Below are 13765 nucleotides of genomic sequence, written 5' to 3' on the forward strand. Positions count from 1 at the left end.
TCTTTCTTTCTTTCTTTTCTTTCTTTCTTTCTTTCCTCTTTCTTTTCTTTCTTCCTTCCTTTCTTCCTTCCTTCCCTCCCTCCTTCTTCCTTCCTTCTTTCCTTCCTTCCTTCCTTCCTTCCTCTTTCTTTCTTTCTTTTTCTTCTTTCTTTCTTTCTTTCTTTCTTTCTTTCTTTCTTCCCTCCCTCCTCCTCCTCCTCCTCCTCCTCCTCCTCCTCCTCCTCCTCCTTCTTCTTCTTCTTCTTCTTCTTCTTCTTCTTCTTCTTCTTCTTCTTCTTCTTCTTCTTCTTCTTCTTTCCTTCCTTCCTTCCTTCCTTCCTTCCTTCCTTCCTTCCTTCCTTCCTTCCTTCCTTCCCCTCACAAACAGAGTGCACACTGTGCACAGAATGCCAGATAAGGTTCAGGGCTATTTTACATCGGGAGGTCAGTGAAGGCCGCTCTGAGAACCGCTGTTTGCACCGACACCTACAGGAAATGAAGGCGCAAGCCCTGCCACGATCTGGATTCTAAAGGAAAGGCATTCTGTGTGGGAGAACAGCAGGTGCAAGGGCCTGTGGAGGAAGGAACATGCTTGGCGTGTGGACGTTAAAAGGCTAGTCTGACTGGTCCAGAGCCAGCAGGTGGGGGAGTGACAGGTGAGGTCAAGCAGGAATTCCACTTTCGAGAGCAACCGGCGCCGTGGGAGGAATTGGAGCAGGTGACTGAGAAGATGGGGGCTCCATCTGCCCCACTCGGCTGCTCGGAGAGCAGATCCGCGAGGAATGGTCCCACGTTCCCCATGTGACAGGCAGGCTGGTTATAAGGGAGAAGGGGGGGGGGAGCACAATGGCACAGCGGGTAGGGCCGCGGGTTCCACTCCCTCGTCCTTGCGTGGCAGCCTCTCCATCCCCAGCGGGCCGCGGAGGAGAACCCCCGGCAGCCACGTGGGGGCGCTCTCTTCCACCGAGAAGCACTCGCACGGGGCGGCCCCTTTCAGGCGGGACAAACCCCCACCCCCCACCCCCATCCCCGTCCCCATCCCCATCCCCGTCCCCGTCCCCATCCCCACCCTCATCCTCATCCCCCATCCCCGTCCCCATCCCCGTCCCCATCTCCCCCATCCCCATCCCCCATCCCCACCCCCATCCCCATCCCCCCTAGTGCACGTGGGAAGGCTCTCGAGTTTGGCCGCAAGGCCGTCTGCGGGCTGGGCCGCTCCGGGGCTGCCCGGTGCCGCCTCCGCCCGGCCGCCGCCCGCCGCCCCCTGCGAGCCCCGCCCCCCGGCCGCCCGGCCCCCGCCCGCGCTCACCTGCCCGCGCTCACCTGGCTTCGCTGACCGCCGCGACCGGGAGGCTGTGCGCGCGAGTGAGCAGGGCCGCGGCGGCGGCAGGTGCCAGGAGGAGCGCGGCCCCGAGGGGCGCGAGGACCCGCCTACTTCTGCGGAGACAGGGACGGGAAGGTGCGCGGCCGCCAGGCACCTGCCGCCTGTGGGCCCCGGGCCGCGCACCTGGCCCTTTGCAGGCCTGGGACCCGAGGCTGCATCTCCTGGCTCCCCCCGGAAATTCCCGCTGCAGCCCCAAGGGACGCCAGGCGTGGAGGTCCCCTGCCGCCCACCAGGCACTACAGGGACGTCGTGGGGGGTGACCTGGGGAGAGGTGACTGCCAGGCACAGGGGGACAAGGGGCAGCGCAAGAGGGGGGTCCCGGGGTTCTTCCCCCACCCGGATGCAATCTGAGACAAATATCCGGGTGCTGGTAGTCGATAGGGGGTTGGGAATGAGGGATGGGGTGTGAAGCGGGAGGCAGGGCAAGCTAATACAAGGATGCTGCCCGTCCAGGTGGCTGATGCTCAGCTCTTCCAGAATGCTCTATGGAGCCTCAGGCAATGTGCCCGAATACTGTTCTTGAGAGACGAAAGAAAGAAGCCTTTTCTAGTGTCTTCTATCCATCCCCTGTGAGTCAAGGGTGGCCCCACAAAAACTCATTCTCCCTCACTTTTGTGACTAAGGACAAAAGGAGTCCTGAAGGAGTCTCGGCTGTAGGAGGTTCTGGGGCAGGAAATGAGACTTAGAGACACAGGCTCAGAGCGAGGCAATGTCTGGTTGTACCTGCTCAGAATCATGAGGGCCCGAACCCAAGTGATCTGCAGTGGCACAGGTGCAATGTGAAGCACAGGTGCGAGGCTGTCCAGGCACAGCCCGGCAGGGAGGATGCCTCTGACAATCCCATGCCACTGCTTGAAGCTGCCCTTGGTTATTCACGCAGAGGGGATAAGGTACCATCCCTATATGGTGAGGGAGGCAGGGAGCAAACCATCTTCCTCCAGAGTCCCAGTCCTGCTTGGAATAGAGGAGTGGTAGCTCGGTGGTGCTGTGATGGATTAGTCATGTCTGCTGTGAGCGTGGGCTTGGAAGTTATGACAACAATGCTGTCCACTCACTGTGCCTTTTGCCAGACCATCTAGCACTGCCCTCCTTGAATTACTGGCATTCCATACGAGTGGGTTCTCCAAAGAAAAAAGCCCTACCTTTCATACCTCCCACCATTTATTTTATTTTTATTTTTATTTTTATTATTTTTTAAAATTTATGATAGTCACACACAGAGAGAGAGAGAGAGAGGCAGAGACACAGGCAGGGGGAGAAGCAGGCTCCATGCAGGGAGCCCGATATGGGACTCAATCCCAGGTCTCCAGGATCACACCCTGGGCTGAAGGCAGTACTAAACTGCTGAGCCACCCGGGCTGCCCACCTCCCACCATTTAGAAGCTTAAATGTAGTTGTACGGCCACAAGCTTGGAGAGTGCTGGTTTTTTCTTTTCTTTTCTTTTCTTTTTTTAAGATTTTATTTATTCATGAAAGACACAGAGAGAGAGAGAGAGAGAGGCAGAGACACAGGCAGAGGGAGAAGCGGGCTCTACACAGGGAGCCCAACGTGGGACTCGATCCCGAGTCTCCAGGATCACACCCCAGGCCCAAGGCAGTGCTAAACCGCTGAGCCACCAGGGCTGCCCGAGAGTGCTGGTTTCTAGCTGAGGGATTGAAATCTGCCTTCCAGGACAGCCTCCAGGGAAGATGCTGATATTGGGGCCAGGGCTCCTGAGTCACAAGGCCACTCAAGTAGGTCCCCACCAGGTCTAGAGTTGGGAGGTACTAAGACCTCATTGTCTCAGGTGGGTGGTAAACCATCCAGTCAGGCCATCCAATAAAAACCCACATTCACCCAAGTAAATATTTGTCTAACTCCCCAGGGGACTTGAGCCCAGTGCACAGCACCTCCTCTCAGGAGTCCGACGGGTCTCCACTGGCCAGCCGCTGCTATAATAAAACTAATAAAGCCTCCTAAACAGACTATTATGGCTGGATGGTGTACCCCCCAAATTCTAACATCCAGAACCTCCGAATGTGAGTCTAAATGTGAGTCTATCCGGAGACAACATCTTTAAAGAGATAATTAAGGTGAAATGAGCTCATTGGGATGGGCCCTCATCCAATCTGAATGATACCTTCCTGAGAAGAGGAGATTAAGCTCGGACAGCCCGGACGCCTGGGTGGCTCAGTGGTTGAGCATCTGCCTTTGGCTCAGGGCATGATTCTGGGGGCCTGGGATCAAGTCCCGCATCAGGCTCCCCGTGGGGAACCTGTTTCTCTCTCTGCCTTTCTCTCTGTGTCTCTCATGAATAAAAAAAAAAAAAAAGACTCGGACAACCACACGGGGAAGACCATGTGAAGGCATGGGGAGAACCTCAGAAGAAACCAAACCTACTGACACCTTGATCTTAGATGTTTACTCTCCAGAGCCACGAGGAAATGAATTTCTGTTGTGTCAGCCCCTTCATGTATGGCACCTTGTCACGCAGCCCGAGCCAGCGAATGCACATAGGTACCAGGACAGACAGACAGGGACACGGTGCCCTGTGCCCCGCCTTACGTCCTGTGAGTCCCGTCCTCCTGGGACCCTGAGCCCACAGCACAAATGGCCCAGTGCCAAAGGGCTCCCCTGCCACCTCAGGTCAGCAGTTATATTTTCTGGCTTTTTGAGGGAACTAGTCCTGTGACCATGGGATGGAGAAAACCCCAGAGCTTCAGGCGCCGACCACCATCCTCATTCTCTCCAGAGGTTGGTCCCTCAACAAGGTCCATTGAGGGGCCATAGCCCAAGAGGAAGGAATAGCGTAGTGTCTCCTGAAAAGTAGTTGTGTCTGAGAAGATCCCAGTCTTCCTTGCAAGCTGTCAGCCCCCAGCGTCCTGGCCAGGATCCCCTACAGGATTTCTCTCGCTCTTTCTTCACAAATACCTGGAGCAGCAATCAGCACGTCCTGCTGCAAATGCCACCTCCGAGGAAACCTGCAGAGGCTTGCCCTTCCTCCCCTGCCAGGGCTGCCGGGCCTGCTGAGGCCTCGCACCTCACGCACCTGTTCCCACAGGCACTTGCCAAGGTCTCCAGAGCCCTTGGAGCAGCCGTAACCCTCAGGGAGCCGATGCCTGTGACAGCGCCCCAGAACTGGTCCGCCTGGCTCTGCTGGGCCCAGCAGCTCCCCCTCCCCTAGAGAGCTCTCAGGGTTCACTGTCTTGTAGGAGGGAGAATCCACCTCTATGGGCCTGAGGCCTCTCTGCTCCTGTTCAGGCAGCAGGAGAGATCAGCGACTCAGGAGCACCCCAGGAATCAGCCTGCCCTCTCAAAGGGGCCTGGGGGCGGGGGGTTGGTCAGCATCCCAGAGCTATCTCTACCACCTATCTTGAATTTCCTTGTCCATCCTTGTGAGGGTGAGGGTAGGAGATCACACTAATCCCTAATTCCCAGCACTCTTGGGGATTTCATCCTGGGACGTGTGAGTATAAATTAAGCAGGCATCCAGTGGTAGGTCTTTCTTCTACCAAAGGATGTTCAGAGCTATTTTTTTTAAATCTCTGTTTCCAAAATAAATAGCAGTGTAATTATTAGATCTCATTTCCATCTTATTACCAGATTTTCTTTCTCTCCTCTTTTCTTTTCTTTTCTTTTCTTTTCTTTCTTTTTAAAAGATTTTATTTATTTGAGAGAGAGAGAGCACAAGCAGTGGGGGAGGCAGAGGGAAAGGGAGAAGCAGAGTCTCCACCGAGCAGGGAGCCATAAGACTCGATCCCAGGACCCTGAGATCATGACCTGTGCCAAAGGCAGATGCTCAACCAACTGAGCCACTCAGATGCCTCTCTTTTATTTTAAGATTTTATTTATTTATTCATGAGAGACACAGAGAAAGAGGCAGAGACACAGGCAGAGGGAGAAGCAGGCTCCCCACAGGGAGCCTGATGTGGGACTCGATCCCAGGATCCCAGGATCACACCCTGAGCCAAAGGCAGATGCTCAACCACTGAACCACCCAGGCGTCCCTACCAGGTTTTATTTCAGTCTCATATGCTTTTCTCAGTTCTGTTATGCTATCAAAAAGTATACTCCCTGCCCCTGAACCTCCCCTCTGAGAAAATAAACCATTTGAATTCAGATGCTTTTGTTTCAGGAGACTGGGTAAGGGAGAACTTGGACCTCCTCGCTCTCCCCACAGCAATCACACAGAGGCAGACACCCCCCAGCACCGGGCACTGGTTCGGGTCTCCACACAGGCTCACCTACCTCAGAGGAGTGGAATGAAAAAGGGGTGAAGCGGCAAGTGTATGGGAAGGGGTGAGGCTGAGAAGAGGAATGCAGACCTTTCAATCTGGGAAGCCTTCATTAAGAACTGCTCCACATCAGCACCTTCTGGAAAGGGTGTTTTGAGAAAAAGCCAAGGAAGGGGACCAATTGCCCAGATAAGGCGACCCTTTGTGGAATAGGGATGGTGCAGAGAAAATAGGGAGATGGCCACTCCTGAATGGGTTTAGTGAAGCAGATGCTCACAGTGGCTTATCCAGCCACCCTTCCCCCACCTCCCTGTGCGACTGGGAGGGGCAAAGGGCTGCCCCAGCTTGGGGACAGCAGCTGGGGACAATGGTGATCACATGGAATCTCAAATAATAGGTAGCTGAGTGACATGTGGTTGCACATTACTGACAGGCAAGCCCTGTGCTGGTTCCCATGTGTATGATTTGCTTTGTCCTCCAACCCCGACCTGAAGCACCACCATCTCCATTTTATGGACATGAAAGCTGAAGATGAGAGTCTAACAACTTACCCCGGGGTCCCCACGCCAGTGATTTAACAGACATAATTTGAACCCATGTCTTCTGACTTAAACTCACTATACCAGCAAACTGCCTTTGTGCTTAGTGGGAGCCATGGAACTTTTTTTTTTTTTTTAATTTATTTTTTAATTTATTTTTTTAAAATTTTTTCTTTTTTTTTCTTTTTTTTTTCATGGAACTTTTTTTAATGACTTAGTAAACAAACAAAACACCTCTTTACATTGAAAGTTAGAAAGCATTGTGTGTCTAAGATATGTGAAGAAGCAGATTTTCCTTTTTTTTTTTAGGTGTTTAATTCTTAGATTAAATGAAAATTAGGATGCTCTAAAATAAATAAAATCTTTTTTAAAAAAGATTTTATTTATTTATTCATGAGAGACACAGAGAGAGAGGCAGAGACACAGGCAGAGGGAGAAGCAGGCTCCATGCAGGGACCCTGATGTGGGACTCGATCCCAGGACTCCAGAATCATGCCCTGGGCCGAAGGCAGCTGCTCAATCACTGAGCCCCCGAGGCATCCCATAAATAAATAAATCTTTAAAAAAATTAGGATGCATTTCCCTTGCCCAGGATGCTTGAATGTTTGCATGTGGCTGGAATGGGCAACATCGTGGGTCAGCCTGTGATTTAAAAATCTGTCCTGCAGGGGCAGCCTGGGTGGCTCAGCAGTTTAGCACTGCTAAACCCGGGATCGAGTCCCACGTCAGGCTCCTTGCATGGCACCTGCTTCTCCCTCTGCCTGTGTCTCTGCTTCTCTCTCTCCTCTCTGTATATTCTCAGAAATAAATAAATGAAGTCTTTTTAAAAAAAAAAAGTCTCTCCTTCAAAGAGCATTAACAGGTAACCGTGATGCAGAGCTGGTCAACACATATTTGGAACTTAGCTGCACCGCTACTAAGTGAAGACTTGGAAGTCAGATGTGAAAAATGACTGTTTCTTACATATCAAAATAGCAAGGTTTGTATTTTGTTTTGTATTAGTATTGACATTCCATACTGGCAACAGTGTAATTAGATGGCCAGAGGACTGAATATTGATAGACCTTTAAGGGAAGTGATTTGTCTTTATGCTTCAAGAGCCTAGAAGCCATTCATGCTCCTTTGACCCAGTAATTCCCCTTAAAGATATGCATTCTAAAGAAATGCCAGAATTGGAGACAAACCGTTACCATGAAAATATTTATCAGACTATTATTGATAAAAGCATAAAATTGGAAATAATCCAAGTATTTAATGATAGGGGAAGATTTGACTAAATTAGAGTTCATTCATGGAATGGAGTGTTATGCAGACATTAAAATTATGTTTACTTAGAAGTAAAATAATCTAGGAAATTGCTTATGTCATAAAACTATTAAAAGAAAGATATTAGTTGAAAAAAAAAGAAAAAGATATTAGTGTAGAGATACAGATTCCTTTCACGTATAAGAAGTTGTGCAGGAGGTGGGGGTGACTGGGTGGCGGGCACTGAGGTGGGCACTTGACGGGATGAGCACTGGGTGTTATTCTGTATGTTGACAAGTTGAACACCAATAAAAAATAAGTTTATTAAAAAAAAAAGAAGTTACTATATCCTAATTGCAACCAATAATAGTGTTATTGAAACTTACCCCAGTGTCTTGGGACTTCTGAGGTGACCTGCCACAGTGAGGCCAGTGCATATCTCCAAGTTCACATAGAGCTTGTTCTTTAAAATTAATTTTTTTATACACTACTAGTGGTATTTCCCTTGGAATACTGATCTTGGTTTTCTATATCCTAAAAATACTGGGGACCACTACTTACTAACCATGATTTTCATATTGTTAAGTCCGTTTTTACCCCCTCCATTTCAATTATTTAAAAACAGTTCTTTTGGGGTTTTGTTTTTTAAACCATGAAATAAAGGCTTTTTCTCCCTAAAAAAAAATAAATAAGTTGTGCAGGAAAAGATCAGAAAGATAAACACAAAGATATTTACAGAGAGTCCTTTCCTTGCGTGAGGAACGGATCAAGGGTGATAGGGTTTTCCCCTCTCTTCATCCCATTCTCTTCCCGTGTTTCTTAAATTGAACAAGTATTTGAACAACAACAAAAAAGAGATATCTTTTAAAATATGGCATGGGTAACTCATAAGCTAGAAGTCTCCTTGTGTATTATTGAGGCCTTAGAGCTTTTCTAGAACTAACAAAAATTAAGCTAATAAATATCGGATATGGGGAACAGGTACACTGATGCATTGCTTGGGGCGCTATAAATGACCTCATTCTTTCTGGAGAATAACCACACAATTTGTCACAAGTGCCACAAAATCGTTCCTACCCTTTGACCTAGTAATTCCCCTTGGAAATAGGACCCCAAGGAAATGAATGAGGGAAAAGTAGCACAAAGACAGTATTGGGGTGTCGTTTGGAGTCACGAAAAATTGGAACTAATCTAGATGGCCAACCACAAAAATGGCACAGAACTCCTAAAATTGAGAAGTAGGCAGATGGCTATGTGGAAATGTTTACAAGGACCATTAAGTGGGAAAAGCAGAGGCTATTAGTGCCCGCTGGTGATAACTCCGCAAGAACACAGAGGCAGTTGTGTAGGACAAAGATCAGAGGAGGATGCAGAGAAAGGTAAACAGGAGCATTCGGTGTCTGAACTGTTCTAAAAGGTTCGTCTCCTACATCATAAAAGCTGCCCTTTTACTGCAGCGCTTGCTGAGAGGTCAGGTCAGACATCCCACGGGGCGACACACCTGTCGCAGGGACACTCACTTTCTGTGGATGAGGACGATCGCCGGCGTGGTGAGATGGAACTGAAAGTCATTGGCGAGGTACCACGTCCAACCATTACACTGAAATGAGAGGAGCCGAGGTTACTCCTGCCCCTGGCGCCCGGGGCCGCCCCACATTGTCTCACCTGTCGGGAGCTGGTTGGAGGAGGAATCCACAGGGCACCTGTGGGTGGAGGGTGGGGTGCTTCCATGGAAAGACAAAGGAATTTGGGGTTACAGGTATTTCACGTACCTCACTCATTTACTCATTTAACAAGCCTGCGTGGTGGGGATGATCATTGCCAGCTTACAGGATGGAAATGCAGACAAGTTTTTCCTCTTGTTGGAAAAAGCAGTAATAGCTAAGCTCCCAGGATGGTTGTGGGAGCTCAGTGCTCTCCCATGACACGAATGTTAGGAGCAGTCATCGTTTTGGTGCCATCGGGGTGGGAAGGGTCCATGCTGCTCCCTCTTCCCGGCCTTGCCAGCCCTCCCCAACTCCAGGGGAGGGGCGTGCTCATTTAGGATGGAGGCCTGGCCCCATCCACTTTCTGTGAGAAGCCCCAGGGTGCCCACGCATGCCTGACAGGTGATCCGCTGGCTGAAGCCCCATCGGTCCGCTGGCTGCCTGTGTTTGTGTGAAGCGAGGCAGTTACCTGTATTTCTTCAATCTCTCCAGGGCTTCAGAGATAAAAGGCTCCTTTTGCATCCGATCCACCCCCACCTCCCCACTCCAAGGGAGACCAGACTCATCTGCTGGAAGGGACAGCTTTCCTTGTCCCAGTTAGGAAGAAGTTCCCTTGAAGGGGAAATTTGTGAATACTCAAGGCCTGACGGCCCTCACATCCGCTCTCAGGGGCCCACGGTGGGCTGGCTCACATCCTTGCCACCGATTCCCACCTATGGGCCAAGCCAGTGTGCATCTGGGCCAACAGCCAGCCTGTCCTCCCGGGGCCCTGTCACAGACCCACCCGAAGGCAGTTAGACTGTGATGTGCGCCCTGCCCGAGCTGCTGGGCACCTGCTCACGGAAGGCAGCCACCCGCTTGGTAAGTCGTCACGTGCAGGGATTAGCCACACTTTAGTGGTCCTCTCTGCAGCCTTGCTTTCAAGGCATATGCAAAAGTCAGTGACGTGATCTAATCAGAATGATTTCCCTTCCGTTTACTCCAGCGTCATCACGAGGCTGGGAGGGCCCTGGGGAAGCCACAACCAACGTGCGCAGATGTGGTGGCCCTGCCACATCTGGCTGGAAGCGGAAAAGAACTCATCACAGGGAAGGTGCAGTGCGACGTTCCGCCCCAGTGACAGGCCATCTGCATGGAGGTGGAGAAAGTGTCCTATCTCCACGGGGTGACACAAACTGGAACCCAGCGGAGCCAGGCCGCTGCATCTGGGACATGCACCCAGAGGGCTGGGCCCTAGATGCCCACTGCTCTGCTCCGTCCCTCTCTCCCGCTGCTTTTCACAGCAGCTGCACCTGCCCAGACGGTTTGGTTGCAGTCACCCATCCTGGGAGGCTAGTCTCCCTGCCCGCAGCCCACCCTCCCGTGGCTTCACTGTTACTCCGGAGAATGTGCCAGAAGAAAGGGCATCAGACTAGGGCTGGCCCCGGGAAAGCTCACCAAACCGGGTGAAGTGAGGCTCCGGGCTTGCTCACGGCCCCCGGCCTGGCCCCAGCCGAAAACCTGGGACTCACCGCATTCCCGACGGACAGGAAATTGTTGAGCAGCAGCAGATTTGTCCACCATGCGTGCCGGCAGTTATCCAGGTGGGACTTGGGCACCTCCCAGACGGGCCCCCAGGGGGCCAGAGAGAACAATCCAACCAACAAGCACACGGAATACATGTGCAGAGGCTGTAACCTGGCAGGGGAGAGCGGGGGTGGGGGCCGGGGAGGGTGACTCTCCGCGCTGGTCCCACTCCGTCCCCTGGGTGAGCCACAGAGAGGCTCCAAAGCACATTGTGCGGGTGGGAGGCCAGCAACCCACCCACGCCTCGAGGCTCCTCCGTTCATGGGTAAAGCATCGTAGGCTCCCACATGAGCCACCTCTGGGGCCGCGATGCAAAAAATACTCTCAATCATTGAGCAAGGGGCCACCGCACTAGGGCTTCTCAGATGCCTCTACGCTCGGAAGGCTCCTGGCAGGGACATAGTACCTCTGCTCTACTGATGGGGACACTAGAGCTCTGAGAACTGTGGCCACTTGGCCAAGGTGGCCCGGCCATACAGCAGAGCTGAGATGGGACATGCGGTCCTCTCTGCCCCGGCGCCAGGACAATACCTTTCCTCCCTCCCTCTGTCTTTTCCTCTCTCCCTTCATTGCTTTATTTCTCCCTCCCTTCCTTCATACCCTACCCCCTTCCAAGCAGGACTTGAAGCAGCTACAAAGATGATGGGGGGGAAAAAAAGCACAGGTGTCCTTTAGAAACAGAAGAGCCACACCTGCCACCTGGTTTTTACTTTCTAGCAGCCGCATTTGTCAGTGGAAAAAAATAGCTACAACGAATTTTAATAATATACTTTATGTGGCCCAATGAATCCAAAATATTGTCATTTCAATAAGTAATCAATCTAAAAAATTACTGAGCTGCTTTATATCCTTTCTTCTTTGATTAAGAATCCGGTGTGTAAACTGCATTCTCGCCGCACGTTGCCATGGGCCACGTGTCTGGTGGGTACTTACTGGACAACACTGGTGTCCAGTTTAGAAGTGAGGTTGGGACACAGTCCTGGCATTCTGGGTGAGCTATGATCCCAGCCATCTTGTAAAAGAACACATGTCAAAATTCAGGGTACAGCATGTGGCCCAGCAGCATCTCCGAACATCTCAGGGGGCGCGTCAGGGCCTAGGGTGGGTGGTGACAGATGGGAAGGGCAGGACTGCTGCAGGCGCACCCCCCAGCAGAGTCATAGGGCAGCACCCAGCCTCCACTTGGTCCCAGGCCCCAGACCTGGTGGCCTCCTGTCCTCCCCACAACGATAACATCCTGGCATGTGTTTGGTAGGCCGGAGGGCTGGGGGCATGCAGGGAGCAGGCTGGAGTTGCAGATCACAGTCAGACAGAAAGGGCCACCGACTGTGCCAAGACGCGTCTCCCCAGATCGGCTCAGACAGCGACCTCAGAGCCCTCCCTGGGCCTGGGCCCTGCCACATTAGCCATCTGACCGTGCTGCCCCGCAGCTGCTCCTACAGGCCTGGGCTCCGCTTCCCAAGCCTCTCTCCCCACCATCTGTCACCTCCCTCGGGGAGAGTAAGTCAACCCCCTGCTCCCCTCAGAGCCAGAGTTCAGGTCAGATGCCCTCGGGAAGGAACAGGGTAGAGGCACTGGCCTCCCCGACGGGCAGCCTCTGGAGTGGGGCCTGTGCAGGCAGGAGAGCTGCTGGGGTGGGCCCCATCTTGAGGAGCAAGGCTCCAGAGATGTGTGCTCTAGTTTTGTCTAAATTTTCACATTGAGAAAATTACAGGACTTCTCTCTTTCACCTGGAGAGGAAATGGGGGGATGATAATCCTTCAGATTGGGGGGATCCCTGGGTGGCTCGGCGGTTTAGCGCCGCCTTCGGCCCAGGGCGTGACCCTGGAGACCCAGGATCGAGTCCCATGTCGGGCTCCCTGCGAGGAGCCTGCTTCTCCCTCTGCTTGTGTCTCTGCCTCTCTTTCTCTCTGTGTCTCTCATGAATAAATAAATAAAATCTTTAAAAAAAAACACTTTCAGAAAAGTGCACAAAAATGTATAGACATTGTATTATTGTCTAAGATAGCAAAAAACTTGGAAGTTCCGCCATGCCCATTAATAGTGACAGGTGGAGCTCCCAATGGCCCACCCACATGGCACCTTCCCAGGCAACCTTTCAAGTCAGTAAGGTGGGTCCTTTCTTTCTTCTTCTTCTTCTTCTTTTTTTTTTTTGGTGGGTCCTCTCATGCAGAGACATACCAACAACCAACATTCAATTATTAAGTGAAAAAAAAAAAGCTACATGCAAAATAGAACAGCATATAATGAGAAAAAAAACCAATGTATATAAATACATGGAAAGCATCTGCAAGAATTCACAAGAAGCTGTTAACAGAGGTGGCCTGCGGGGAGTGAGACGGGATTGGGTGTCCTTACTTTTAGTGCATAACCTTCTGTTACAGACATTTTTATCAGAAATTTTTTACTTACATTAAAAAAAAAAAGAACCTCCTGACTTTTTTATTTTATTTTATTTTATTTTATTTTATTTTATTTTATTTTATTTTATTTTATTTTATTTTATTTTATTTTATTTTATTTTATTTTATTTTATTTTTACCTCCTGACTTTTAAAATGTGGCTCCTGGTTGGAATAATCACACAGTTTTAAGGGTCAGGAACATCTACTCTCCTCATTTCCAGTTACATAATCTTTGTTCTCATTTGCCCCTGGAAGCTGGGTTTTTGCATTTTCTTATAGCTGCAAAAGCTCCCAGCTGCCTCCCCTCCCTGCCTCTGTCCACTCACTATCTAGTCTCAGAGTGATTCTTGGAAAATGTAAATCTGACCGTGCCACTCCCCTCCTGGAACCCTCCAAAGCCTTCTTGTCTCCAAATAAAATAGAAAGTCCTTAAGGCAGCTAAGAGGTCCGGAATGACCCAACCCGGGCCCTGGAGCCCACGCCCACCTTCCTGACCCCACTTCCTTCTGTTCTCCAAGTGCTGCTCGCTCCACTCTGGTGGGCTCTCTGGGGTTGTGTGTTTCTTTTTTTTTTTTTTTTTTTTAGATTATTTATTTATTTATTCATGAGAGACACAGAGAGAGAGGCAGAGACACAGGCAGAGGGAGAAGCAGGCTCCCTGCAGGGAGCCCGACAGGGGACTCAATTCTGGGACTCCAGGATCATGCCCTGGGTCAAAGGCAGATGC

General features: G+C 50.9%; 1 protein-coding gene across 2 annotated transcripts in view; it reads right to left on the reverse strand.

Moving 5' to 3' along the window:
• Window positions 1-13765, reverse strand: part of LOC144310510 (O-acyltransferase like protein-like) — a 75021-nt gene that overhangs the window by 14841 nt on the left and 46415 nt on the right. For both annotated transcript variants that reach the window (XM_077891547.1, XM_077891537.1), the window contains exons 9-11: window positions 10580-10745; window positions 8883-8962; window positions 1303-1416 (exon numbers count right to left, since the gene is read on the reverse strand). In XM_077891547.1, coding sequence (XP_077747673.1) covers window positions 1303-1416; window positions 8883-8962; window positions 10580-10745 — 360 coding nt within the window. The remainder of the gene's footprint in view (window positions 1-1302; window positions 1417-8882; window positions 8963-10579; window positions 10746-13765) is intronic.

Source organism: Canis aureus, chromosome 1, assembly GCF_053574225.1.
Source record: "Canis aureus isolate CA01 chromosome 1, VMU_Caureus_v.1.0, whole genome shotgun sequence".
NCBI classification, from domain to species: domain Eukaryota; kingdom Metazoa; phylum Chordata; class Mammalia; order Carnivora; family Canidae; genus Canis; species Canis aureus.